This window comes from Puma concolor, chromosome A1 (genome assembly GCF_028749965.1).
Source record: "Puma concolor isolate L17-30 chromosome A1, mPumCon1.1.hap2, whole genome shotgun sequence".
NCBI classification, from domain to species: Eukaryota; Metazoa; Chordata; class Mammalia; order Carnivora; family Felidae; genus Puma; species Puma concolor.
The window spans coordinates 213,104,354-213,132,173 of NC_141667.1; the positions used below are offsets into that span (position 1 = coordinate 213,104,354).

At 37.3% G+C, this 27,820-nt stretch overlaps 1 protein-coding gene across 14 annotated transcripts in view; it reads left to right on the top strand.

Annotated features, from left to right (window-relative positions):
- NAA16 (N-alpha-acetyltransferase 16, NatA auxiliary subunit) overlaps positions 1-27,820 on the top strand; it is a 66,989-nt gene that overhangs the window by 29,264 nt on the left and 9,905 nt on the right. For all 14 annotated transcript variants that reach the window (XM_086711116.1, XM_086711152.1, XM_086711134.1 and 11 more), the window contains 5 exons: positions 12,244-12,316; positions 15,437-15,606; positions 15,967-16,119; positions 21,230-21,358; positions 27,423-27,636. In XM_086711116.1, the coding sequence (XP_086567242.1) occupies positions 12,244-12,316; positions 15,437-15,606; positions 15,967-16,119; positions 21,230-21,358; positions 27,423-27,636 (739 nt within the window). The remainder of the gene's footprint in view (positions 1-12,243; positions 12,317-15,436; positions 15,607-15,966; positions 16,120-21,229; positions 21,359-27,422; positions 27,637-27,820) is intronic.

Here is a 27,820-nt window from a genome sequence, read left to right on the forward strand (position 1 = left end):
AATTCATTTCTAACTGGTAGTCTTGCTTTTAGCTAAAGATTGCATTTTAACTCTGGAGGAAGTATTAAAAAGCGGTGAAGGCTGATAAAGTTATGGCTTCATAAACTTCCAGATCTTAAAGAATGATCCATGTTAGGTAGCATGAAAATAAAATCATCTTTTGGGGGCGCCTGGGTGGCGCAGTCGGTTAAGCGTCCAACTTCAGCCAGGTCACGATCTCGCGGTCCTTGAGTTCGAGCCCCGCGTCAGGCTCTGGGCTGATGGCTCGGAGCCTGGAGCCTGTTTCCGATTCTGTGTCTCCCTCTCTCTCTGCCCCTCCCCCGTTCATGCTCTGTCTCTCTCTGTCCCAAAAATAAATAAAAAACGTTGAAAAAAAAAATTTAAAAAAAAAAAATCATCTTTTGAAGTCAGCCCAGGATATAGCACAACTATAGAAAGTTATTTTAAAAACATCTGCAGCATTTTAAAACGTGAATATATAATTTAGGGACACAAAGAGCATTTTTTTGTGTAATTCCTGTCAAGGTTTTTTTCCCCTATGAATTTATTTGTGGTATTTGTAGGCAGCTGTAATAATTTTGACCTGAAAGTTTGTCTAGCAAGTGCACAAGCATTTTATATGTTGCTGTATGGTTTTCATTATCTTCCTTTTTGATGACTACATATCAGAGCCATTCCTCTATTGTTGAACTTTGGGTTTCCAAACTTTCACTGTTAAAATCAAACAAACACTATAAATATCTTTGTACCCATAGCTTTACTCAGGATTATTTCCTTCTCACAAATTCTCAAATTAATTGGTAAAAGGTATGTGCATTCTGTGGTTCTCAGTTAATAGTGGTACTTTGGTTTCTATGAGGTTGTAAACACCAATTTGTATTGTCACTAGCGGTGTATGTGTGTGCAAGGTTCCCTGTACCCTCACCAGCATTAGGTATTCTAATAGTTTCCCTTTTTGTATTTTCTTTTCCATGGATAAGATGTATTTTTTTAACATAGAAACAGTTTGGAAGGTCCTCTTCTTCTAGAGCAGTGTTTCTCAAGGTGCAATGAGGGAGGGAATTTTGTCCCCCCCAAGGGACATTTTGCAATGTCTGGGAGTATTTTTGTCACTGTTGGGAAGTATGCTATGGAGATCTAATGGGTAGCAGCCAGGGATCAACAGGACAGCTCCCCACAATGAAGTATTCTGTTATTGACCTGTTGGGCTAGATAATTTGTTATAAGGGGCTGTCCTTTGCATTATAGGATATTTAGCAGTGTCCGGGGCCTCTGCCAACTAGATACCGGTTGCTTCCCCCCCAGTATTTTTGTTATTGTTAACAGCTTTATTGAGATATAAATCACATATCATAAAATTTACCTACTTGAAGTGTACAATTCAGTGATTTTTAATATATTCAGAGTTTTGCAACCATTACCATTGTAATTTTAGAAAATTTTCATCACCCCAAAAAGAAATCCTTTCCCCACCCCCGCAACATTAGGCAACCACTAGTCTACTTTCTTTCCATTTGCACACAAATGGAATCATACAGTTTGTGACCTTTTGTTCTGTAGTGTGTTTTACTTAGCATAATGTTTTCATCCATGCGGTAGCGTGGATGACTACTTCATTCCCTGTATCACCAAATAACATCCCATTGTATGGCTGTGCCACATTTTAGCAGTTGAGGGACACTTTGGTTGTTTCTGCCTTTTAGTTATTATGACTAATGCTGCTGTGAACACTTGTGTGCCACTTTTCCATATACATTTTAATTTCTCTTGGGCGTGTATACCCAGGAATGGAATTGCTGCTTCAAATGGCAAGTCTGTGTTTAAACTTTAAAAAGACTGCCAGATTGTTTTCCAAAGTGACTGTACCTTTTTATATTCTCACAAGCAGTATATGAGGATTCTGATTCCTATATATCCTCACCAATAATCCACTTGCTATTATTTGGCATTTGATTATAGCCAGCCTAGTGGGTGTGAAGTGCTGTCTCATGGTTTCAGTTTGCAATTCCCCGATGACTGATGATGTTGAGTGTCTCTTCATGTGCTTATTTGCCATTTGTAAATCTTCTTTGGAGAAAGTCCATTCAGACTCTTTGAGTTGTCTTTTTATTCTTGAGTTGGAAGAGTTCTTTGTATATTCTAGATACATGTCCCTTATCAGATATGTGATTTGGAAATACTTTCTACCATTCTGTGGGTTATCTTTTCACTTTCTTTAAAGTGTCCTTTGATGACAAAAGTTTTTAAAGTCCATTTTATGGTTTTTTCCTTTTACTGCTTGAGCTTTTGTGTCATATCTAAGAAACCATTTCAAATCTAGCATAATGAAGATTTATACATATTTAATAAGAGTTTTATATTTTTAGTTCTTATACTGAGGTCTTTGATACGTTTTGAGTTCATTTTTATATATGATGTGAGGCAGGAATCCAGCTTTTGCATGTGACTATCCAGTTTCCCAGAACCATTTGTTGAAGAGACTGTTCTCTACCCAGTGAAAGGTCTTGCCAGTTTTGTTGAAAATAAATGGACCATAAAGAAGGTTCATCTTTGGACTCACTGATCTATATATTTGTCCTTATGCTGTCTTGATTACTGTAGCTTTGGGGTAAGTTGAAATTAGGAAGTGTGAATCTTTTAGCTTGTTCTTTTTTCAAGATTCTTTTGACCATTCAGGATTCCTTTTTTTTCAATTTGAATTTTAGAATTAGCCTTTCAGTTTCTGCAAGAAGCCAGCTGGAATTTTACAGGCATTGCTTTGTATCTGTAGATCACTTTATTTTAACAATACTAAGTTTTTCAGTCTATGAACTTTGGATGTCTTTGCATCTAGACATATCTTCTTTAATTTCTTTCAACAATATTTTGTAGGTTTTAGCATACATCTTGTACATCTTTTGTGAAATTGACTCCTAAGTACTTTATTTCTTTTAAATACTATTCTAGTGGAATTATTTTCTTAATTTTATTTTCATTTTGTTATTGCTAGTGTATAAAATACAGTTGGTTTTTGTATATTGATTCTGTGGCCTTGCTGAACTTATTTATTTATTATTTATTGTTGATAGTTGGTGTAATGGATTTCTTAGGATTTTCCAGATTTTTCTAAATTTGCAGATTTTCTAACATTGGTATTGTTATTAATTTGCAAATTATTTGCACATTTTCTGATTTGCAGATCATGTCATCTGCAAATAGAAAGTTTTATTTCTTCATTTCCTTTTTGTATCCTTTTAATTTCATTTTCTTCACTAATTGCCCTGACTAGAATCTCCAGTACAATGTTGAAGAAAAGTGATTAGAGTGGATATCTTTGTCTTGTTCCTGATGTTAGGAGAAAGCATCTAGTCTTTGTCCATTAAGTATTGGGTTAACCATGAATTTTTTATATATGCCCTTTGTGATGTTGAAGAAGTTCCCTTCCATTCCTAGGACACTGAGCATTTTTAAGGTGAACATGTGTTGGATTTTGTCAAATGTTTCTTCTGTGTCTATTGAGATAATTATGTGGGTTTTTTTTTAAATACTCTTGCTATGATGTATTACATGAATTAATTTTCAGATGTTAAAGCAACCTTGCATTGCTGGGATAAAACCCACTTGGTCATGGTGTAGAATTCTTTTTATATATTGCTGGGTTCAGTTTGCTAACATTTTATTGAGGATTTTTGTTTGTCTCTTCCTACTGGTCTGTAGTTTTCTTGTGGGGTTTTTGTCTGGTTTTGGTGTCAGGGTAGTAAACGCCTTATAAGGAGTTGAGAAGTGTTTCCTCCTCTTCTTCTCCTCCTCTTTTTTTTTTTTTTTTTTTTTAAAGTTTGTAAAACATTGGTATTGTTATTAAATATTTGGTGGAATTTACCAGTGAAGCCATCTGGACCTGGATTTTTCTTTGTGGGCAGTTTTTGATTACCTATTAGAACTCTTTACTTGGGGCGCCTGGGTGGCGCAGTCGGTTGAGCGTCCGACTTCAGCCAGGTCACGATCTCGCGGTCCGTGAGTTCGAGCCCCGCGTCGGGCTCTGGGCTGATGGCTCAGAGCCTGGAGCCTGTTTCCGATTCTGTGTCTCCCTCTCTCTCTGCCCCTCCCCTGTTCATGCTCTGTCTCTCTCTGTCCCAAAAAATAAATAAATGTTGAAAAAAAAATTTAAAAAAAAAAAAAAAAAGAACTCTTTACTTGTTATTGGTTTATTTATATTTTCTATTTCTTCTTGACATGGTTTCTGAAATTTGTGTCTCTAGAAATTTGTCCATTTCTTCTAAGTTATCCCGTATTGGCATACAGTGGTTCATTGTATTCCTTTATAATCATTTTATTTCTGTAAAGTAACTAGTAATGTCTCCTCTTTCATTTTTAATTTTAATAATTCAATTTTTTTTTTCTTTTCTTGGTCAATCCACCACAGGTTTGCCAATTTTGTTGATCTTTTCAGAGAGCCAAGTTTGGGGTTTGTTGACTACTCCCCACCCCCATTTCATTAATTTTCACTCTGATCTTTTTTATTTATTTACTTCCGTTTAAGTTTATTTTGCTTGCCTTTTTCCAGTGTCTTTTTTCTAACATGTTCTTAGTGTTCTATACTTTCGTCTTTTTTTTTTTAATTTTTTTTATTAATTTATTCTTGAGAGAGACAGAGAGAGCACGAGTGGGGGAGGGGCAGAGAGAGAGGGAGACACAGAAGCCGAAGCAGCCAGTATTTTTGAGACACTCTGATCAACAGTTAATGATAATTGTAATTATGTTCATGAATTCGTTTTTTGTTTGTTTAAAAGAGTTTTAAGTTTGGGGAGAGGAAAATAAAAGCAAGTGTTTTTCCTACCTAGGAAGGCGTCACAGTATAGTATAATGTCTGCTGACATTCATTTATTAATCTCCCTCGTGATTTTTGCCAAATTTAGGTAATACCAATAGTGTTATTTACTTCATATTTTCACTAAATTTGGTTACTTTTTTGTTTTTGTAAAAATCATGGGCTTGTGCTAATATATTTTTTATAAAACACTTAAAAATAAAACTTAAACGTGTGTTTTCATTAAATGATAACATTTGTAGTTATCTTTTTTTTTTTAGGTTTATTTATTTATTTTTGAGAGAGAGAGAGAGAGAGAGAGAGAGCAAGTGGGGGGAGGGGCAGAGAGAGAGGGAGAGAGAATCCCAAGCAGGCTCTGCACTGTCAGCATGGAGCCCAATGTGGGGCTCAAACTCACAAACCATGAGATCATGACCTGAGCCAAAACCAAGAGTTGGACGCTTAACCGACTGAGCCACCCAGGCACCCCAAATGATAACATTTGTAAAGTGCTTGTTGATTCAGAGATGTTCCAGAACTATCATTCTGTTACCACTCCATCCCTTACGCCTCATCTCTGCAGGAAATTACTTAATTTTGTTTCGATGTCATAGTTCTTGGACAACTTATCTCTGTGACTAACTCCTTCAAAACCAAAATTGTCACTACAATTACACATTTATTGGAAATTAATCTAGCAGTTTTGGTCCTTGTTGATAAACTACTGTGCTTAGTTTTTTTTTTTTTTTTTTTTAACATTTATTTTTATTTTTGAGACAGAGAGAGACAGAGCATGAACGGGGGGAGGGCCAGAGAGAGAGGGAGACACAGAATCTGAAGCAGGCTCCAGGCTCTGAGCTGTCAGCACAGAGCCTGATGCGGGGCTCGAACTCACGGACCGTGAGATCGTGACCTGAGTGAAGTCGGACGCTCAACCAACTGAGCCACCCAGGCGCCTCTGTGCTTAGTTTTTTAATTTGGGTAAAAACCAAAAAGTTTCAGTAGCTTTTGTTTTGCAATAACATTTTAACCATGTGATTTATATCTATATGCAAAAAATCTGTATTGTGTAAAATCGTGTATTGGATATGGTGTTTTAGAACTTTGTCCTTAAGTGAGGTTAATAAAATTCTTTTAACTTGCACATAAGAAAAGTGAGTGAAGGGCTATACTTTAGGAAATTATAGTAGTCACAGTATTTGCTCAGGTTAGATTTTATTAGCAAAATAAAGCTGCTTCAATCCTGATCAGATATTTAAATCAAGAGAAGGTGGTTAAACTTGGAAATTTTTTCGGTTCATAAAAATTTTGGCTTTATAATTTAAGATGTCCATTTTAAGGATTTTATTTTTTATTTTATTTTATTTTTTTTTAATTTTTTTTAACGTTTGTTGATTTTTGAGACAGAGAGAGACAGAGCAGGAACAGGGGTGGGTCAGAGAGAGAGAGGGAGACACAGAATATGAAACAGGCTCCAGGTTCTGAGCTGTCAGCACAGAGCCCGATGCGGGGCTCGAACCCACAGACTGTGAGATCATGACCTGAGCCGAAGTCGGATGCTTAACCGACTGAGCCACCCAGGCGCCCCTTAAGGATTTTAAATTTTTATTGTGATCTTAGATATCTAACTCAAGTGGATTAGATTTCTTGATTTCAAACGTGTATTTATTTTAAGAGACAGAGCCCGTGAGCAGGGAGGTGGGATAGAGCGGAGAGAGAGAATCCCAAACATGGAGCTCCAGCCTGGAGCCTGATGTGGGGCTTGATCTCACAGACTGTGAGATCTGACCTGAGTCGAGATCAGGAGTTGGATGCTTACCCAACTGAGCCACCCAAGTGCCCCAGTATTTCTTTTCTTTTTTTTTTTTTAATTTTCTTTTTTTAGTGTTTATTTTTGAGAGAGAGCGAGAGACCGAGCACCAGTGGGGCAGGGGCAGAGAGAGAGGGAGACACAGAATCCAAAGCAGGCACAAGGCCCTGAGCTGTCAGCACAGAGCCCGACATGGTGCTCGAACTCACCAACTGTGAGATCATGACCTGAGCTGAAGTCAGACGCTCAACCAACTGAGCCACCCAGGTGCCCCTGGATTTCTTGATTTTAATGTTTATTTATTTTTGAGAGAGAGCACGAATGCGGTAGGCACAGAGAGAGAGGGAGACACAGAATTCAAAACAGGCACCAGGCTCTGAGCTATCAGCACAGAGCCCGATGTGGGGCTCGAACCCACAAACTGTAAGATCATGACCTGAGCCGGAGTCAGACACTTAACCATCTGAGCCACCCAGATGCCCCGTCTTGATTTTAAATGACAGTGGTAAAATACTATTTTCAAGAAAAAGAGCCATTACATATTGAGTTTTATGTGAAAGGAGTTGAGTATATTTTCTCATTGAGATATAAATGGTAAGTAAACTTGAAATAAAATGGATCCTTCTATCTGAATAAAATTCCTTAGATTACCTTTCATAGACAAATTTGGAAAATTGAATTGTTCACTTAATTACTAACTTGATGATTATAATACGCATTTTTTGGATTGAAGAAACATGACTAATGAACTAGGATTGCTGGTGTTAGCCATACTTTTTTTAAATTTAATTTATTTAGGAGATTTAATGTGGACTTTCTATTATCTTGATTTTTTTCCTTTAATCACATTTATTGTGAAGTCCTGAAGCTGGAGATCTGTTTCATTCAGTAGTTCTTATACTCCTTTATTAAGAATTATATGTAACTTTAGTATGTTTTTTGTTATACTTTTTAAATTATTAAAACAAATGTTTCACTCTAAAAATTCAAAAATACACCTTTACCTAAAACCTGCTCTAGCTGCAGTTTTTGCAAATACCAGTAGATGGCATTGTAAGTTCATGAAAAAATACTTGCCTCCATAAATTCAACAACTTGAATACTGAATTCTAAGCCTGGAAAATTGTAAAGTTATAGACATTCTAAGTGAGATTGATGGGGCAGTTTTGGTCATGGTGGGTTAAAAATGTCTATTACCTTTCATTTTGTCTTATAATAATAGGTGGTTATTTTGTTTGTCTTTGCTTTTGTTTTAGTAACTTTTTTTTATCAGTTCATAAGAATTAACAAGGCAGCTTGCTAAAAATAGATTGTTCCGCTCAGAGTTTCTGATTTGGTAAATCTGGGGTTTGGTACCAAAATTTGCATCTCTTAACAAATTACCAGGTGATGCTGATGCTAACATTAATGATGCAAATGATCTCAGGACCACACTTTAAGAACCACGAGTTTGTTCATTGTAGTAAAACAAAATTTACCATCTTAATCATTTTTAAGTGTACAGTTCTTTGATATTGAATACATTCACGTTGTTGTGCAACCATCATCACCATGCATCCCCAGAACTCTTTTCATCTTCTAGAACTCTGTACTCTAATTTAAATAATAACTTCCCATGTCCTCTTTCTCTCAGCACCTGGCAACCACCATTATATTTTCTGTTGCTATGATTTTTATAAGTCTAAGTACCTCATATAAGTGGAATCCTAGCATTTGTCGTTTTGTGACTGGCATATTTCACTTAGCATAGCGTGCCCTGGTCCAGATTCATCTATGTTGTAGCATATTGTAGAATTGCCTTCCTTTTTAAGGCTGAATAATATTTCATTGTATGTATGTACCACATTTTGTTTATCCCTTCATCCGTCCATGGACATTTAGGCTGCTTTCACGTTTTGGCTGTTGTGAATAATGCTGCTATGAACATGGGTGTACAAATATCTCTTCAAGACCCTGCTTTAACTTCTTTTGGGTATATATCCAGAAGTGGAATTGCTGGATCACTTGGTGATTCTGTTTATAATTTTTTTGAGGAACTAACCGTACTGCTTTCCATTTTATTTATTTATTTATTTATTTATTTATTTATTTATTTATTTATTTATTTATTTATTTTTAATATGTATTTTTGAGAGAGAGAGACGAGAGACAGAGCTTGAGCAGGGAGGGGCAGAGAGAGGGAGTAAAGCCAGTAAGGCCACTGAGTCTAGAGCTTTTCTTTGTTGGTAGATTTTTAATTGCTGACTCAGTTTCTTTCTTAGTTGTATGCCTATTCATATTTTAAAGACTACTCTTTTTATTTTTATTTTTTTAAGTTTACTTACTTAGAGAGAGAGAGAGAGAGAGAGAGTGACAGAGCGCACACATGAGTGGAGGAGGAGCAGAGAGAGGGCAAGAGAGAGACTCCCAAGCAGGCTCTGTGCTGTCAGCACACAGCCTCACATGGGGCTTGATCTCACAAACCGTGAGATCATGACCTGAGCTGAGATCAGGAGTCGGATGCTTAAACAACTGAACGACCCAGACACTCCAAGTACTACTCTTTTTAAATAATCTTCATTTAAAAGCCTTATTAATACAAAACAGCATGATTATTGTGTTTCAAAAGAATGTACCTGTATTCTGTTACCCTAAACCATTTGGTCACATTTTTGCTGAGTATGTATCTATACATAACATGTTTTAGTGAAGTCATAATGTGTGCAAATTCTTTTCATGTTCTCTTTTTTTTTTGTTACTTACATATTTTTCCCCACTATGAATGTATAATTTCACCTATTTCCCTGTTGCCTTCTATCTTAGAGAATTATGCCATATGATGCTATCTCATGTAGAAGTGTTTTAATTTGGTCTTTTTTTTTTTTTTTTTTTTTTTTTTTTTTACTGATGCCAGTGGGATGGTCCATGACTTCATGGATACTATACCCTGTGACTCTGTGGGGTGGGGTTCTAATTTGGATTCAGAATTAATATGATTAAAGCATACTATCTTATGTTACATTGAATGTGTGAAGAGATTTCTTTTGTAGCCATACATATCAAAATCTGTTTAGGAATTTTTGATACATGGTCTGCTCTCCAGTGGCACTAGAAATATAGTGAATTTTGGTTAGTTTATAAAGAGGTCTAGGGAAAGAAAAGGAATATAATTGTCTTTCTGAAAATAAAAATGTCTAAAGTTTCAATTTTTATGAAATAGTAAGATTTCAGATCTTATTTTAATAGTAGGTAGATCAATGAATTTGGGTAGGAAAACCGCTAATCGTTTTAAGTAGAGATTCTCACTTTTTGCCTACCAAGGCTGCTAACAGTCATGTGAAATTTCACTAAGCCTTTTTCATTTTTTTTGTAGATATGCTAAGGATTCATAAATGGATGCAGTCACTTGCTAATTTTATATTTTCACATTTTTAGATTGTCCTAATGTTTACAAACTTGAAAAAAGAGATCATGGTTTATTTACTAACATAACAGACTTACTAACAACATTTGATGTTAGAGATCATAATACTTTTACAGGGCCCTGAAAGTAGGTAGTTAGGACTTCCCAGAGAGACTGATTGGCTGGCTTGTCCCTCTGAAACACACCCTACCCCCACTCCCAGATCAGACAGAACAGAACTTCTTTCAATTTCAAGAACTTATTAATAATATTCTTTGGGGGGCGCCTGGATGGCTTAGGCAGTTAAGCATCTGACTTCAGCTCAGGTCATGACCTCACAGTTCGTGAGTTCAAGTCCCACATCAGGCTCTGTGCTGACAGCTCAGAGCCTGGAGCCTGCTTCCAATTCTGTGTGTGTCTCTCTCTGTCCCTCCTCACTCCTGCTCTGTCTCACTGTCTCTGTCTCTCTCTCAAAAATAAATATTAGAATAAAAAAAAATAACATTCTTTGGGCACTCAATTTGGAAATGTGTATTTGTAGATATGTGCCTTAATGCCACATCAGAGTGTACTAAGCTTGTCCCTCCTAAACCTTCTCTTACTTTTTTTCTCTCTTGTATATTTTCCCCTTCCTGTTGTCCCTCGTGTGTGTGTGTGTGTGTATGTGTGTTTAAAGCTTACCCCCTCTCTAATTTTGATGCACTTAGTATGTTTTCCATGCTCTGGCTGATTTAATGTGCACCATTTGGTGTTTTGAGCACTAAAACTGATTGGGGAAAGTTTCTTGCCCTGTTATTATTAGTCTATAGTCTTATTGCACCCCCTGTGAATCTGAGAGAATTGCCATTTAGTTATAAATGTGCCACGTCCCATCCACTGATTGATACAGCAAGTAGTCAGAAGCTAAATTCTGGAGCCTTATTACTTGGGTTAAATTTTGGCTCCACTGTTGTATACTTTCAGCTTATTTTTATTTTCCTTTTGCCTATAAGTTCAAGTTAATAGTAGTATATACTATCATAGGGTTGTTTGGAGGACAAGTGAGTTAATATAAGTAAAGTACCTAAAACAGTGCCATGTAGGGTTGACTGTAATTATTACTTATAATTTTTTTTTAATGTTTATTTTTGAGACAGAGAAACAGAACATGAGCGGGGGGAGGGGCAGAGAGAAAGGGAGACACAGAATCTGAAGCAGGGTCCAGGCTCTGAGCTGTCAGCAGTGAGCCCAATGCAGTGCTCGAACTCATGAGCTATGAGATCATGACCTGAGCTGAAGTCGGACGCTCAACCAACTGAGCCACCCAGGCGCCCCTATAATTATTACTTTAATACATGTAAAGTGCTTGTGACAGTTCGTGGCTTCTTACTGTTGTTCCCTTGTCTGGTATGTTCCCTTTGTCTGGTGGTATTAGCAGCATCCCATGTTTTAAAACTAGAAAACTTAAAAAATTATCGCAATTAAAATAATACCATATTTGTCAGATACTATTAAGCGTTTTAATGGGTTCCCTTCACTTTTAAATCATTACTTTTTTTGGACTTCACAAGTAAGATAGTTCTATTTTTTCAACTTATTCTGAACAGTTAACATCAATAGGCATTTAAAATCAGTTATACATAAAAGCTGTTTTTTTTTCTTTTGCCACTTCTAATTCATGTCACTTTTAGTTTGCCTCTTTCAGGGCATAGCACATTAACAGTGTGGTTTCTAGTATTTCAGTCCTTACTTGAGGGGAGTGTTGAAATGTAACTCTTTATTAAAATGATCACTAAAAATTAAGGGGGTTTAAACATCTGCTTAGGAGTTTACTTCACCTTTTCCATCAATTCACTGTGTCATTTGGGTCACTGCACTTGAGTTTTTTGTTATGAGTGGCTTTAGAAAATCTGAATATGTAATGGTTTACAACTTCACAATATAACCATGAGAAGCAAAAGGCAAAATGTTGGAAAAAAAAAAAAGGTTTTGTAGTAATTAGTTATGATTTGTCCTTTGAAAACTCAAAGCTACTTACTGAGATGGGAGATTGAGGACTGAGATGCTGTTTTACTATTAATAAAGAGCAGTATATTTTCTGTGTTTTTCTTCCTTTCCCCTCACAGGATGGGGTGGGGGGGGGAGGGGAGAAATAGACATATTAATAGCTAATTTATAGTCCTGAAATAACCTTCACATTGTTTCCAAATTTAATATACTCCATAGTAAATATAAATAACCTTCAATAAAATATTTTTAAAATTTAAAACTATGTTTCTTTAACAGATTTCTATAATCCAGGAGCTTGTTACGAATTATGAAGCCTCTCTTAAAACGTGTGACTTTTTTAGCCCTTATGGTAAGTTTAAATTAGATTAAACTGGAATTTGAATACTCATTTCAATCCATTTTTAATCACTTACAGTAAAACTAACTTATATTTTATGTATGTGCTACACGATACCTATTTACTAAATAGTTTTTGTTTTTGAATTAATAAATGAAAAGAGCACTTTCTTTTATTTATTTTTTTTTTGAGAAAGAGAGAGTACACAAGTTGGGGAGAGAGGCAGAGGGGAGAGGAGAGAGAGAGAGGGAGGCAGGGAGTGAGAGAGAGGGAGGCAGGGAGAGGGAGAGAGGAAGAATCTTAAGCAGGCTCCATGTTCAGGGAGGAGCATGAGGCAGGGCTTGATCCCACAAACCTGCGATCATGACCTAAGCTGAAATCAAGAGACGCTCAACCAACTGAGCCACCCCAGTGCCCCTTGAGAAGATCACTTTCAATCTTACTTAAATTTTCCACAATCTTGTGAGGTGGGAGCTAACTCGGTTTTAACAAGAGTAAGCGCTTCAGAGGTTAAGTGGCTTGTTTAAAGTCATATAGTTAGTTTACACTGAAACCTCTTTTTCCCAAATTCCTACTTCTCTGTTCTTTCTACTAGTTCGTTACTTTGAATTCTGTATGATTTAGGAGCACCCGGGTGGCTCAGTCGGTTAAGCAACAGACTTCAGCTCAGGTCATGATTTCCCATTTCGTGAGTTTGAGTCCCGCGTCGGGCTCTGTGCTGATAGCTCAGAGCCTGGAGCCTGCTTCGGATTCTGTCTCCCTTTCTCTCTGCTCCCCCTGCCCCCACCCCGCTTATGCTCTGTTTCTCTCCAAAAGTAAATAAACATTAAAAAAAATTTTTTTTTAAATTCTGAATGATTTGGTTCTTTCTCTCTTTGTAGGGACATGTGTAATTCAAGGCATCTTAGTTTAGAAAACACTCTAGAATGCTTTCAGTCATGCAGACGGTAACTTTAGTCTGAGTTCTTCATGTATCTTTTACATGTTATTGCTCTTTTGTTTTTGTTTGAAATAAATTTCATAATGAAATAACAGAAACAGAAATAAATAGAATTATGAACCCTTGTGTCCCCTTCACCCAGCCTCTATTACCAGTATTTTGCCAGTATTATGTAAAGTTATCTCCTGTCTAGTTTTTTCTCTGGGGTATTTTTTTAATGTTCATTTATTTATTGAGAGAAAGAGCACACATGTGTGTACACATGAGCTAGGGAGGAGCAGAGAGAGAGAAAGAGAGGATCCTAAGCAGGCTCCATACCGTCAGCACAGAGCTTGATGTGGGGCTCGAACTCATGAACCATGAGATCATGACCTGAGCCAAAATCAAGAGTCAGATGCTTATCCAGCTGAGCCACCCAGGCCCCCATTTCTAGGGTATTTTTAAAGCAGACATACTGTTTCACCTGTCAGTACCTTAGTGTACATCTCTGTTTAAAACACTTAAACAGAAGATAGAACCACAGTGCTATCTCACATAGTATTAACACTCATATCCTAATATCTAATACCCAGTCCAAATGTAAATTTCCCCAGTTTCCTCAAAAACTGTCTCTGCATAAATGGCTTATTTGAATCTGGTTCTAGCAAAGGTCCACACTTTATATTTGGTTATGTCTCCGATAATTTTTTAATCTTGATAATTAACCTCCTGCCATTAAAAAAACTACAATCACTATTTGTAGTAGGTCATTTGTATTTTGGAATGTCCCATATTATGGATTTGGCTGAATACTTTCTCCTGGTATCATTTAATATATTTTGCTATCCAGATTTCATGTGAACTTCTAGTTAGATTTACAGGCTTGATTAGATCCAGGTTCCTTGTGAATACTTCTTATGTGATGCTTTGTACTTCCTGTTGTATCACATCTGGAGGCAGAAGACATTCTGGTTATTTGTCTTTGTGATGTGAAGATTGATCAGGGTTCAGATGTTACAGCCTGATCTGCTGGTTAAAAAGTTCCTCTTACCTAATGATTTTAGCAGTCACTGAGGATCACTGCCTCAATCCCTTTTATTCTATAATCATTTCCCCTCTGCATTTATAATAGCTAGAATTCTCTTATAAACAACTTTTCCTTATCAGGAATGCCTGGGTGGCTCAGTTGGTTGAGTGTCTGACTCTTTGGTTTAGGCTCAGGTCATGATCTCACGGTTCGTGGGTTCAACCCTGTGTTGGGCTCTGCTCTGACAGCTCAGAGCCTGGAGCCTGCTTCAGATTCTGTGTCTCCCTCTCTCTCTGCCTCTCCCCCTGCTTGTGCTCTGTCTGTCTTTTTCTCTCTCTCTCTCTCTCTTTTTCTCAAAAATAAACATTAAAAAAATTTTTTTAAAAAGGAAATTTTCTTTATCAAATATTTGGTTTCCCTGAGATATAGTTTATATAAGAAGAACAAGATAAATGCTTGTCTTTTTCCTTTATTATTTGTTTTAATTTATGTTAATTTCTGTGTTTACAAAACTTGTTTTTTTCTGTGGTATGGGTAAATCCTCCATTCTACTTTTTCTACCTGATTTCATACCTGTATCCATTTTAAAATCCATTTTGGGAGCTTGATATTTATTTATCTACTCTTCTGTAGCTTGAGGAATGGCATGGAGCTCAGCTGACTGTGTGTGACTGCTTTTGTCACGTGGCAGGGCTAATTCCACCTTGTCAGGAAGGTATCTTCATACCCTTCAACTTGGGGTTTCCCTGATTTGGGGCTGAGTCTTAGGAAGTGCAAAGCCCTGGCAGTTCTTGTCTTTGTGACAGTCTTGCAGTGGTATTTAGGGACATCTGTTCACCACGCTGTGACCTTGATTTTTCTGGGCCTGCTGCCTTATGTTCTGAGCCGGAGAATGCATCAGGTTAGACTGATTCACCTCTTTTCCCCAGCACTGTTTCTTCGGAGTGAAGTAGAGGTCAGAAGTCTGTGAAACCAGCATGTTGTTTCTCTTCCCGGCTGCTACTTTTTGAACTTTATGGCATAAAGTCCTACCTCTCTCTGTTGACATTGGTCATTTTTCTGGGTTTTTTTACTGCTTATTCTTATAATAATTATTAATTTCATCATGCATTAAGGGAGAGAAAGTATATGATTTACTTTACTTTGCCTTCTTCTTTATAATAATTTTATATTTGTTTGATTGCAGAAAATGGAGAGAAGGAACCCCCGACAACACTTCTCTGGGTTCAGTATTTCCTGGCACAGCATTTTGATAAACTTGGGCATTATTCTTTAGCTTTGGATTACATTAATGCTGCAATTGCTGGTACTCCCACTCTAATAGAATTATTCTATATGAAGGCAAAAATTTACAAGGTAAAATCCTAGTCATGTTTTTTGAATAGCTGAAGAATTTGGCTACTTTAAGAACCCTTGGAGTTTTTTCCATATAGAAATAACTTCTGTGGTACCCTGATAATCTATTTCTAATACTCTAATAGTCCTAGGGAGTTTTATGTTACATAGTTGTATAAGCAGTGTATAATCAGTGTTAATTACTTGAATCATCTCTTAGTAAATGTAAATTATAACTTATCTAAGGATTTCTAGAGAAGTTAGACAGAAATGGTACCAGATTTCTAGTTTGTCTGTATAATTTTTTTCTATTTATATTCACCCATATTCTTTTAATAACAAATACTGTGATTTCTTTAATAATGCTTTCATTTCTTAAAGCATATAGGTAATCTCAAAGAAGCTGTAAAGTGGATGGATGAAGCGCAGTCTTTGGACACAGCTGATAGATTCATCAACTCCAAATGTGCAAAATATATGCTTCGAGCAAACATGATAAAAGAAGCAGAGGAAATGTGTTCCAAGTTCACAAGGGTAAGAAATGCCATATGCGAGTGTGTACTTTTCTGAGTTAGTACAATTAAACTTAAGCTCTATGATGATTTGTGAAGTTTGCCACTAAAGTTCATAAGAATTCATTTTTGTCATTATTTTTATTAATCCCATCTAGCTTGTGTCCTAAGGATGGTTTCTTACTGTGGTTCAGTGTGTGTATGCATGTGCTTCTGGTGGGGGACGGTTGAAAGACAATGACAGGAGCACAGTATCATTATACGAAAATAAGCAGTATACCAGACTTCAGTGCTTATATGTAATATTCAATTCACAACTCTTTTGTCTCATTAGTAATTTGTGGCTGCTTTTTATTTCTCTTTTCAGTTTCTTTTGAATTGCCCATAGAGCTTTTTCTATGTAGAACCAGCCTCTTCGAGCTATAATTTCTGACATTTCAGAATTTAAGTTCTCTGAAATTGTTGGGCTGAACATCTGTTCCTTTCTTGTCCCTCTTTCCCCATCTGTACATCTCTTTTTCCACATGAACTTTCTATCTCATTATGAAAATAGTAAGTTTATGGTTCAAAATATATGTAGACTAATGGAACACAATAGTAAGCTCAGAAACAGATTGACATGTATTTGGAAACTTGGTATATAGCCACAGGTGCTTTCAGAATCAGAGATGAAAAGATATTGCTGGCACAACTGACAACAATAAAATGACATTCTTCTCCTGCACACAAATAGATTCCAGGTTGATTAAAGAAAGTATTAAAATTTATCTTTAGAGTTTGAGGTAGGAAGCATTTGTTAAGAAACTAAAAAAATTTAAGTATAAGGGTAAAATTGATATATTTGACCATATTAAAAATTAAAGTGTACATATAACAAGGAATAACCATAAACAAAATGAGACGGTAGGCCATAGAATTGGAGAAGGTATTTCCAAACCATATGATGGACTAAGATTTTATAAGGGATGGCTCAGTCAGTTGGCCCTCTGACTTTGGCTCAGGTCATGATCTCACAGTTTGTGGGTTTGAGCCCCACATTGGGCTCTGTGCTGACAGCTCAGAGCCTGGAGCCTGCTTCAGATTCTGTGTCACCATCTCTCTCTGCCTCTGCTTGTTGTGCTCTATCTCTCTTTCAAAAATAAACATTAAAATAAAAATTAAAAAAAAAAAAGAATTTATAAAGAACTCCACAAAAAATTCACTGAAATAGTTCCTTAATACACATTGAATGTGACATTGAGGCATAAAGAGGAAACCACATTTCCAAGTTTAATTTCCAAGTTTTAATTAAGATACCCTTGGAATAAATAACTTTAACCTCTGAGTGCACATTATGTATACAATGGAGGGCCTTATTGCTGGTGTTTGTGAGTAATTTAGGATGAAAGTAAGTTACCCCTGTGCCCTGTGATACTAATGTTTTCCTCATGCAGTCCCAGCGTACCACCTCCCTTAAATGTTAACTAGATTCTGGTTGTGTTTGGGTGTTTGTCAAAACTGCTTATAATTTAGAAGTCACAGAATAGCTTGAATTCTGTTGTGAAATCTTAACTACTTACAAGAATGTCATAGAAACAAAAACACACACACTAAACCTCAATAAGAGAAAGACAAGATGAGAGAAACATGGGCAAAGGATGTGAATAGTTAGCTTACACAAGTGGAAAATGGAATGGCCAAAAAAGGTGCTTGCATTAGTAATTAAAGAAACAATAAGATCTCATTTCGTACCATCAAAGTGGCATAAGTATTCGTAGGTATTGGTAAATAATATGTCATATATATCATATATACACATATCTCCTATGTATACATATGGATCACATACAGCAAAACCTTGGATTACGAGTAATTTGTTCTGCGAGTGTTCCACAAGACGAGCGAGCATTTCTAATAAATTTTAACTTGATAAATGAGCAATGTTTTGCAATATGAGTGGTACGTGATGCTGAACATCACATGATCACAACTGAGCCAATGGTTCTTGAAAGTCGCTTTGATAAACAAATGCTTTGGAATACAAGCATGTTTCCGGAATGAACTATACTTACAAACCAAGGTTTTACTGTATACGAAATACATGTCCTGTATATTTAGGATGAGAGAGAGAGAGACAACAGATGGTCTATAAGTAGTAGCGTTTAATGAAAACTTAAATGTACATACACACACAGCTCTCGCTGTCCCTCTCAGCTCTCGCTCTCTCCCCTCGAGAGAGAGAGGGGGGGGGGGAGCTCTGTGTGTGTATGTACAGACATTTAAGTTTTCATTAAAGGCTACTACTTATAGACCATCTGTTCTCTCTCTCTCATCATAAAAATGGCTTTTGCATCTGAACCTGCCTGAGCTCTCCTTTCTCATATTTAGAGTAATGCTAATAATTTGTATACCATTTGTAAGGGGAAATGGAAAGTAGCTTTAACAGTTATTAAGCACTGAGCTAAGTATGTTATATACATAATCTCATTTAATCCTATCAGTCCTCTGATATCATTACTCCCATGTTATAGTTAGAAAATATTTAGAGAAGTCAGGTACTGTGCCCATTGGAGATCACCCAGCTAGTCATTCCTTTTGGAGCCAGGATTCTAGCTTAGCAGTCTCTGACACTAAAGCCCATGTTTTAGAATGGTAATAGGAGCAGAAACTGTAGTGACTAGTGTTTCAGAAATTCACACACCACAGGATCAATAGATTGCGAAGTGGTAGATGTAATGTAGAGGGACAGAAGTAGCAAGAGTGATGGGTATTAGGAGAAGAAAACTAAAATGAGCAAAATCGTCTTAGTGTTCATGTTCACCTACCACTGACTCATGTGTTTGTCTGACGTTTTGCAGCAAGGTGGGTGAGGCTCTGAAGGGGTCATGTAGTAGATAGTACAGGGGTTCAAACTCTTTGATGCCCTTTGCCCTGCGGCACAGATTTGGAGACGGTAAGAAGTACAGGAGTAGATACAGAAGCAGACGGTGTCTGTGCAGGAAAGTACCACCTGGAAGCCAAAGCAGAGATCAGAAGGAAAGTGCAATTAAAATGAATATACAGGGGTTCCTGGGTGGCTCAGTCTCTTGAGCATCCGACTTCGGCTCAGGTCATGATTTCACAGTTTGTGAGTTCGAACCCTACATCCGCCTCGCTGCTGTCAGCCTCAGGGCAGAGCCCGCTTTGGATCCTCTGTCCTCCTCTCTGCCCCTCCCCCACCTTGTGCTCTCCCCCAAATAATAAATACTAAAAAAAAATAAAATGAATATACAAAACTTCTTAACTAGATCAAGTCCAGTGATTTTAAAAACCAACCAACACACACACACACACACACACACACACACACACACATATGCACCCAAGTCACAGACAACCAGGATGTGTTTGAAAAGGCACCACAGAATGAAGAAGGGGAATGGTTGTCTGTTTGAGGAGAGGAGTCATCAAACCCCGTGGCTCAGCTGGCGTGTCAGAATTGCCTCTGGTAATTCACTCTTGACAAGCTGTCCTGCTGGATGGAGACCTGGGTCTGCTCAGCCACCCTCGTTCCTGGGCCAGATGGGCCCAGAACGTGTGGTGGATAGCCCAGGGAGTGAGCCAGCAGAGGCAGACTGCTAACCTCAAATAACCAGTTTATGTCTGATTATAAGTGATTCTATCTGATCATTAATAAGTGAGTGAAGTGTGCATATTTTCTTCCGGCAGATTTTTCAGTGTTTTAGAACCTGTGTACAGAGTTGCTGATGCAAGCTGGACAGTTCTAGTTGGTAAAGATTTTGAAATGAAAAATAATGTAGATTTCTTACAAAAATATGTAGTCACCAAAAGATGGAAAATATATACAGCCATAAGGAAGAAATAACATACACCCGTAATTCCATTCACTGAGAGATAACCAGTTTTTACACTTTTTTTTTTTTTAACGTTTATTTATTTTTGAGACAGAGAGACACAGAGCATGAACGGGGGAGGGGCAGAGAGAGAGGGAGACAGAATCGGAAACAGGCTCCAGGCTCCGAGCCATCAGCCCAGAGCCCGACGCAGGGCTCAAACTCACGAACCGCGGGATCGTGACCTGAGCTGAAGTCGGACACCCAACCGACTGAGCCACCCAGGCGCCCCAGTTTTTACACTTTTAATGAGAATACTGAAATTGGAACAGGTCACAAAAAATGGGTGTGAAAAAGAACTGAAGACTGAAATTATTTATGAATATGTATCTTTGCCATTTTTCCCTGGGGTCACATAAAATATATTTGAAATAACTCTTCTAAATTGTGATAAAACTCCAGTGGCCCTCCATTGAAACTAGGTACTTTAGGTCTTACACTCTTCTCAGAATTCTCATTGAACCCAAGTTAACAAATATTCTTTTTATTTTTTGTTTTTATTTTTTGAGAGAGAGACACACAGAGGATGTGTAGGGGAGGGGCAGAGGGAGAGGGAGAGAGAGAATTAAGTAGGCTCCATGCCAAGATCAGAGTCTGATGCAGAGCTGAATTTCACAACTGCAAGATCATGATCTAAGCCAAAACAGGAGTCTGACACTTAACGGACTGAGCCACCCATGTGCCCCTAAGTTAACAGATATTCTTTACAAATTCCCTTATTTGGCTTTGTCAACCTAATGCAAATGGGAGGAGTTGGTATGGAACAAGAAGCAGACCCAGGGACACAAAGATAGTGCCAGCTGATAGCCTGAGGTGGAGGGAGGAGACCAGAAAACCAAAGGAGCCCTGGAACTAACAGATTCAGCAGTAACTGGATGTACATCACAGTGACCGAGTCAGCAAGGAAAGGTTAAGCAGTGGTTGCTTAAAAAGAAAATAAGCAGTGCTTCCTAAGGATTACTGTTAAATATTTTAAATATTTAAATAAATAAATATTTTAAATAAAAGTGTTCAAAAACTTAGTTTCAGCAATCTGGAGTCTTTTCTGGGTAGGGTGTTGAATACCCCAACAGAGCTGGGTAAATAAGGCATTATGTAATTTCGCATCAGTAGGAGCCTTTGGAAGAACCTTGAGCTATTTGTCTGTTGCTATGTATTGTCATAATGATACTTGTAGCCACAGTTGTAAAAGAGAAAATGAGGTCTTTAGGATCTCCTTTTGTTGTTTGTGTCCTATATTTATGAATGCTTCTGTTTCAGGAAGGAACATCTGCTATGGAAAATCTAAATGAGATGCAATGCATGTGGTTTCAGACAGAATGCATTTCAGCTTACCAGCGTTTGGGGAGATATGGGGATGCCTTGAAAAAATGCCATGAAGTAGAAAGGGTAAGTTGTAGAACTTTGACTTTACTTTTCTCCTGTAAGGTGACAAAAAAAGCAGGTTGATTTCTACATGGGATCATCTACCTGTTCTGCTTTGGAAACTTCACTGTGAAAAACATGCTTGGTCTTTAGCTTTTCAAACATTCAGAAGTTGTGAATAAGTGATTGCTTTGTTTTGATCCTCAAATGGTTATGATTGAGACAGGTCTGCGTAATTTGGTCTGAGGGAAGAAGGAAAAGATGAATTTATCAAGCCATTACTGTTATTATTAACATATATTCAAAATTTGTTTTTCCTAATCCGGCCATTATTTGATCTCCTCACTAGCCCAGAAGGACACACAAGCTGATGGCCACCTCTTTCCCCTTTATGTCAGGATCTGCTCTGGAGCCAGCCTCTCTCCAGTTTGTCTTCCCAGGATACTTGTTCTCACGTCCGATACTTTGTACAGCAATCTGTGGCTGGTTTGCAGGCTTATTTTATTACTTGCTTTTAGGATTATGTGTGATGTGTCCTAGTGAGGGGACTTTTCTTTTCCTTTGTGTGAATTTTGTTTTCCTGTTCTTTGTCATCTCTGAAGCACTCTCCTTCCAAATGGACAACAGGAGGAAAAGAGCCACAAAAGCACCCCTGAGGCAGTCCTCAGCAGCCCTCAGTTGTGGGGTCAATCGGCAGCACTGTTCCCATGCTGACGCAGTATAAAACCACAGGCGTCGTAGTCAGGTGAGCCTGATGTCTGCACTCTAGCAGTCACTTTGGCCTTTTTCCCCATGTGAAACTTCCAAGGTTACCCAAAGAAAGCCTAAATCTTAGGGGGTGGCTTTTGCTGGGAACTGGAACTAGGATTATACCTGATCCCTTTTGGAAATAACCTAGTTTTTTGTTTTTGTTTGGTTTCTTTGCTTTTTTCTTTTTGAGCCTGGGCTTGTTGGCTATATCTCTGGGGGAAAATCCATATCTTCTCCTTGAAAAATACAAAGCCCTCAGATGATATGCGAAATACTTAGGCAATATCCAAGCATTCTAATTTAAACCCAGCTCTTATTTCTGTGATAAAACCATAGATCACCAGTTTGTTTCAACATTCCTTAGATGACCAGCACTTTAAAAGCATTCTTGTTACTAAGGAAAGATACATGCTTATTACCCAGGACATTCTCAGGGAGCAATAGATTGTTTCCTGAATGAAGAAGCTACTAGGCACTTATGGATCAGTAATTCCAGCAAGGGCATGACTAGATATTTACCAGATTTTCTGTGAAAGTGAAATTTGCACATCCTTAGGGTCATTATAACTATGAGTGTCTCCAGCTTCAGCCCCACCCCTCCTAATATTCATGACTATCAATAGTTCTCTTGGTGGTATTTCTTGAGGATTGTTAGAATATGATTAATAGCTCTTCCATTACTAAGTTTCATTTAGATTATGCTCTCCCTTAAATTTTTAGTGACTTTTGTCTGAGTAACATGAAATAAAAGTCTGTAATGTCAGATAAACTGTGTCTCTTGTTCAAGAAATAGGATTTGACTGGTAGAAAGCATTTTTGAAGAAAAAAAAATAGAAAACCATTGGCTATCAGAGATTAAAATAGGCAGAAATTGTCGCCCTCTGGTCATGTTATATAATCATTTCTAGAAACTTTACTGTTTCTGTTTTGGATTTGTTAGTGCTTGAGGACAGAAAGAACCAGACACAGATAAGTGAGGGAAGAGCCTATTCTTTTTTTTTTTTAATTTTTTTTTTCAACGTTTACTTATTTTTGGGACAGAGAGAGACACAGAGCATGAACGGGGGAGGGGCAGAGAGAGAGGGAGACACAGAATCGGAAACAGGCTCCAGGCTCTGAGCCATCAGCCCAGAGCCCGACGCGGGGCTCGAACTCACGGAGTGCAAGATCGTGACCTGGCTGAAGTCGGACGCTTAACCGACTGCGCCACCCAGGCGCCCCGGGAAGAGCCTATTCTTAATGCCATTTGTGAGCTAGTCTTTTATAGTGAGTTATTCATAGTAAAAGTAAGACTTAACTCTTCTAGTGTATGTAGAAATGTGAGTGCTTAGTATAAATAGGGTGATTAAACATTTGCCGATTGATTAATACTAAATTAGTAATGCTATTAATTTCATTTCTTTTTTTTTTTTTTTTTTAATTTTTTTTTAACGTTTATTTATTTTTGAAACAGAGGGAGACAGGGGCGCCTGGGTGGCACAGTCGGTTAAGCGTCCGACTTCAGCCAGGTCACAATCTCACAGTCCGTGAGTTCGAGCCCCGCGTCGGGCTCTGGGCTGATGGCTCAGAGCCTGGAGCCTGTTTCCGATTCTGTGTCTCCCTCTCTCTCTGCCCCTCCCCCGTTCATGCTCTGTCTCTCTCTGTCCCAAAAATAAATAAACGTTGAAAAAAAAATTTTTTTAAGAAACAGAGAGAGACAGAGCATGAACAGGGGAGAGTCAGAGAGAGGGAGACACAGAATCTGAAACAGGCTCCAGGCTCTGAGCCGTCAGCACAGAGCCTGACGCGGGGCTCGAACTCACTGATCGCGAGATCATGACCTGAGCTGAAGTCGGCCACTTAACCGACTGAGCCACCCAGGCGCCCCTATTAATTTCATTTCTAATAAAATTAACATAATCTGAAAGAATTCTTAATGATATAATTTGTTAGGATTTAAGAGTAATTACAGAATTCAATGATTTATTGTGATAAATATCTTCATGACCTACTTTTGTGCCTGGATTTTAAATATTTTAGTAAAGAAATGATGACCTTTCAAAAGTAAAACTTTGCAGTTAACCTTCACCTTCAGCGAATATGGATGTAAGTTCAAATAAGGTCTAGGCCTTTCTTCTGCCTTCAAGAACTTACTCAAGAATTCTCCCCTTGAAGGCAGTTTCAGCCATGACATGTATTGCTGTAAGCTTTTAGTTAATTGCATTTGTAATGTTAGAATTCTACAATGGCCCAGGATAGTATTTTTTTTGCTTTCATCTTGCAGCCCTCATAGGATTTTAGGATTATATGTAAAGGTTATGAAGTCCAGCCTAATCTGATGTTTAGACATGGAGGTTTATTAAAAATAAAACAAAACAACCATCTTTAATGATACTAGATATAAACATGTGTTCATAATAATTTTATATTTCAAGACTTCTTTCTTTTCTTTTTTCCCAGGGATTAGTTTCTCATTTTAGTATGCTGATTTATGTCTGAAATGGATCAGTAATACATATTTCTAAAACTTTATGATAAGATCTAGGATTTCTGATAGATCAGAACCATAGGCAGTTCATAACTTTATCTTCTAGCGTATCTTAACCTTTATCTAGTTGATGTGTGCTTTATAATAATGGATTTTCTATAATGGGGGTAGAGTTGCTTACTACCCTAGTTCATCTAATTATTATTATTTTTAAAATCGGAGGTTTTTGTTGACTTTCTGTATATGACCTTTTGTTGGGCTCCTCCAGGGTTGCCGAGAAGTAAGGGGGTGGGGGAATCTGGGTAAAAAGAGAGGGACTAATACGGAATTCCTAAAGGAAACCGTGCTCTTAGGCCACAAATAGCATTTCTTTATTCTCTACTGACTCGTCTTATTTTGATTCAAGCCTAATTTTGACAAATTAAGCAATTCCTGCCCCCCCCCCCCCACCAAAGAACTAGTAATTTATGATGAGGGGAAGATGGAGTTAAGAGTGTGAGCTGTCTATTAAAATTTGGTTACCTGGTTTCTGCAGGAAGCTGATAAGTGACCGTATTATGCTGAAGTATGGGGAAGCTAACATCACCTGTTTGTGTCATCTAGCTTATTTTTATGTTTTATCAATCTAGAGACTTAAAAATCACCCCAAGATAGTGTAAGGGAGATCTTTGTGGGGATGGAATAGTTCTGTGTCTTGATTGTGGTGGTTACACGAATCTACACATGTGATAAAATCACATTAGAACTGTATACCCACATTGTATCAATGTCAGGTTTTTGATTTTGTTCTCACACTATAATTATGGAGGATATAACTCTTAGGAGGAAATTGAGAGACCAGTGTACAGGGTATCTCTGCACTACCTTTGTAACTTCTTATGTATCTATAGTTGAAAATAAAAAATTAAAAAAAAAAAAAAAAAAGGAAAATCAAGCTAAGATTATTTAGTTGTTTCTTAAAAGGATTCTACAATATAGTGTTTCTACCCAAATGAAAATTATTTTGTTAGTATCCTACTTTTTCTAATTAACTCTGGCCATATCCTGTCCACAACTATGAGCTTACTATAGAGTGATCAACATCCAGGTTTGCCCGGGGCAAAGCGTATTCTTAAGACACTGGACTTTCCTTGGAAAAACTGAGAAAGCCCCAGGCTAGCCAGGATAAGTTGGTTACCCTATATATGGAAGACTAACTGGAGAGAGGCAGCCTGTGGGCTGTTACTGATAAAGAGGCGGCTTAAATGTTTGTGGTTCTCTACTGCTCCCTCTAAGACTTGACCTAGAATATACGTCTACTAAAGCTGCTAGAGTATCTCTTAAAACTTGTGTCTGCCTTTTACACATAAATGTTTCTTAACTTAAAAAAAGATCCTGTAATCTCTTAGATGTTATCATCTCATTATGTATTCCTTGATGTGGGGCACTGCCATTTTTCCTCAGTTGTATTGAATTTTAAGATTTGGTGCTAGACATAACTTGATTTATATTAACCACGAACAGCTTTATGAAACCTGTAATCCTTTGATAAAAAAACAAGTTTATGTTGATACTTATGAATTGATTTGTCTTATTGGTGGGAGGAGTGCAATTTTCAAATATAACACATTAAAGCATGATTCTTGAAGTTATAAACTAATGTTGAATGTTTATTTTTTCCCATTTTTTCCCCTCCACACTGTGTACTTTTATACTTCTTACCTTAGAATTCTTCCCTTAAAGTCTCAGGTACTTAATGTCATTCTGTGTGTAGTGTATTTCTAATTACCAACACAAATAAAATTATGAAATGATGTGGACAGTTGCTAATGTGTCTTCTGCACAGTGAGTTAGTACTTAGGCCCCCAGGACAGAGGGGAGATGAAGTAGCAGAAGAGCTTAATTTGTATTCATGTATTGAATCATTCATTTTTGTGTATATTTTTGGAGAAGCTAAAATAGGGGAATAGAAAGAAGATGGAGGCAGAGAGGCATATAGGAAAGAAAACAAAAGTATCAGTTGTTTTGAATTGTTAATCATCTCCTTGCCATGTAAGGAATTAGTTCTTTAACTTTTCGGGCCATGAACCCTTTGGGAATTGGATCAAAGCCTTGAACTCTCTGCTTAGGACAATGTTATTATGCTTATTTATACATAGACTCTAGTTTAGGAACCATTGCTAAAATGGAATGTTGGTAGAATAATGGGAGTTTATTGAATGAGAAAAAGCTAGAATGCTCTGTGTTCAGTGAAATTTTTAAACTATCTTATTTGATCACTTAACAACCTTATGAAATTGGCTATGTGGATTTCTTTATTCCTACCTAATTTAAATAATTGAAGCTGTAGGAAATTAAGAGGTCACATGCCTGATAAGCATTTTCTCTCTTGAGTTAGCAAAAACTGTGCTTATTGAATGTTAGGCCTGTGCCATGCAGTAGGGATAGAGATGACAGGGCTTGTCCTCGAAGTTGAGTAGAACAGTCTGATTTGTAAACATTTAATGTGAACCTGTGTATATTTGACCTTCATTCAGAGCTCCGTTTAACTCTGCCTTGCTCATTTTGGGGGAATATGGAGGAGAAATATTTCACTAAAACAAAATTATCAATATGTACTGATTTCAAGGTTAAAAAAAATCTGATTATCTGACTTATTACACAGAAATTGAGTATCGTCACAAAAAGTGATACAGGGAATGGCCAAGTAACAGAAACTTAAGTTGAATGCAAAGAATAATTTGATGTTCTTTGTAGTGTTGAACAGTGGAGAGGGGCAACTAAGTGAAACTGTGACTGTTAACATTGTATTTGGGGTTTTTTATGATTTTCTTTCAAAAAATAGACATTACTGACATATATATAAGGGATAATTTTGTGTTTTCTTTGAAGCATTTTTTTGAGATAACCGATGATCAATTTGACTTCCATACATACTGCATGAGAAAGATGACCCTTCGTGCCTATGTTGACCTTTTGAGATTAGAAGATATACTCAGAAGACATGCCTTCTATTTCAAGGCTGCTAGATCAGCGATTGAAATATACTTGAAATTGTATGATAACCCCTTAACCAGTGAGAGCAAACAGCAAGAAATAAATTCAGGTAACTGAAAAGGAACTTGATGTAAAAGGATGGAAAAGAACACAAAATTTCAGAATGTCCTTAGCATAACAATACATACAAAAGCGTTTTGTCAAATGGATGTGAAGACAGCATCAGGTAGCCTCTATGCCCCCAAAACAGTGCAGGGGATGGGGGGAGCTTAGAAAAAGTCAGCAGGATCGTG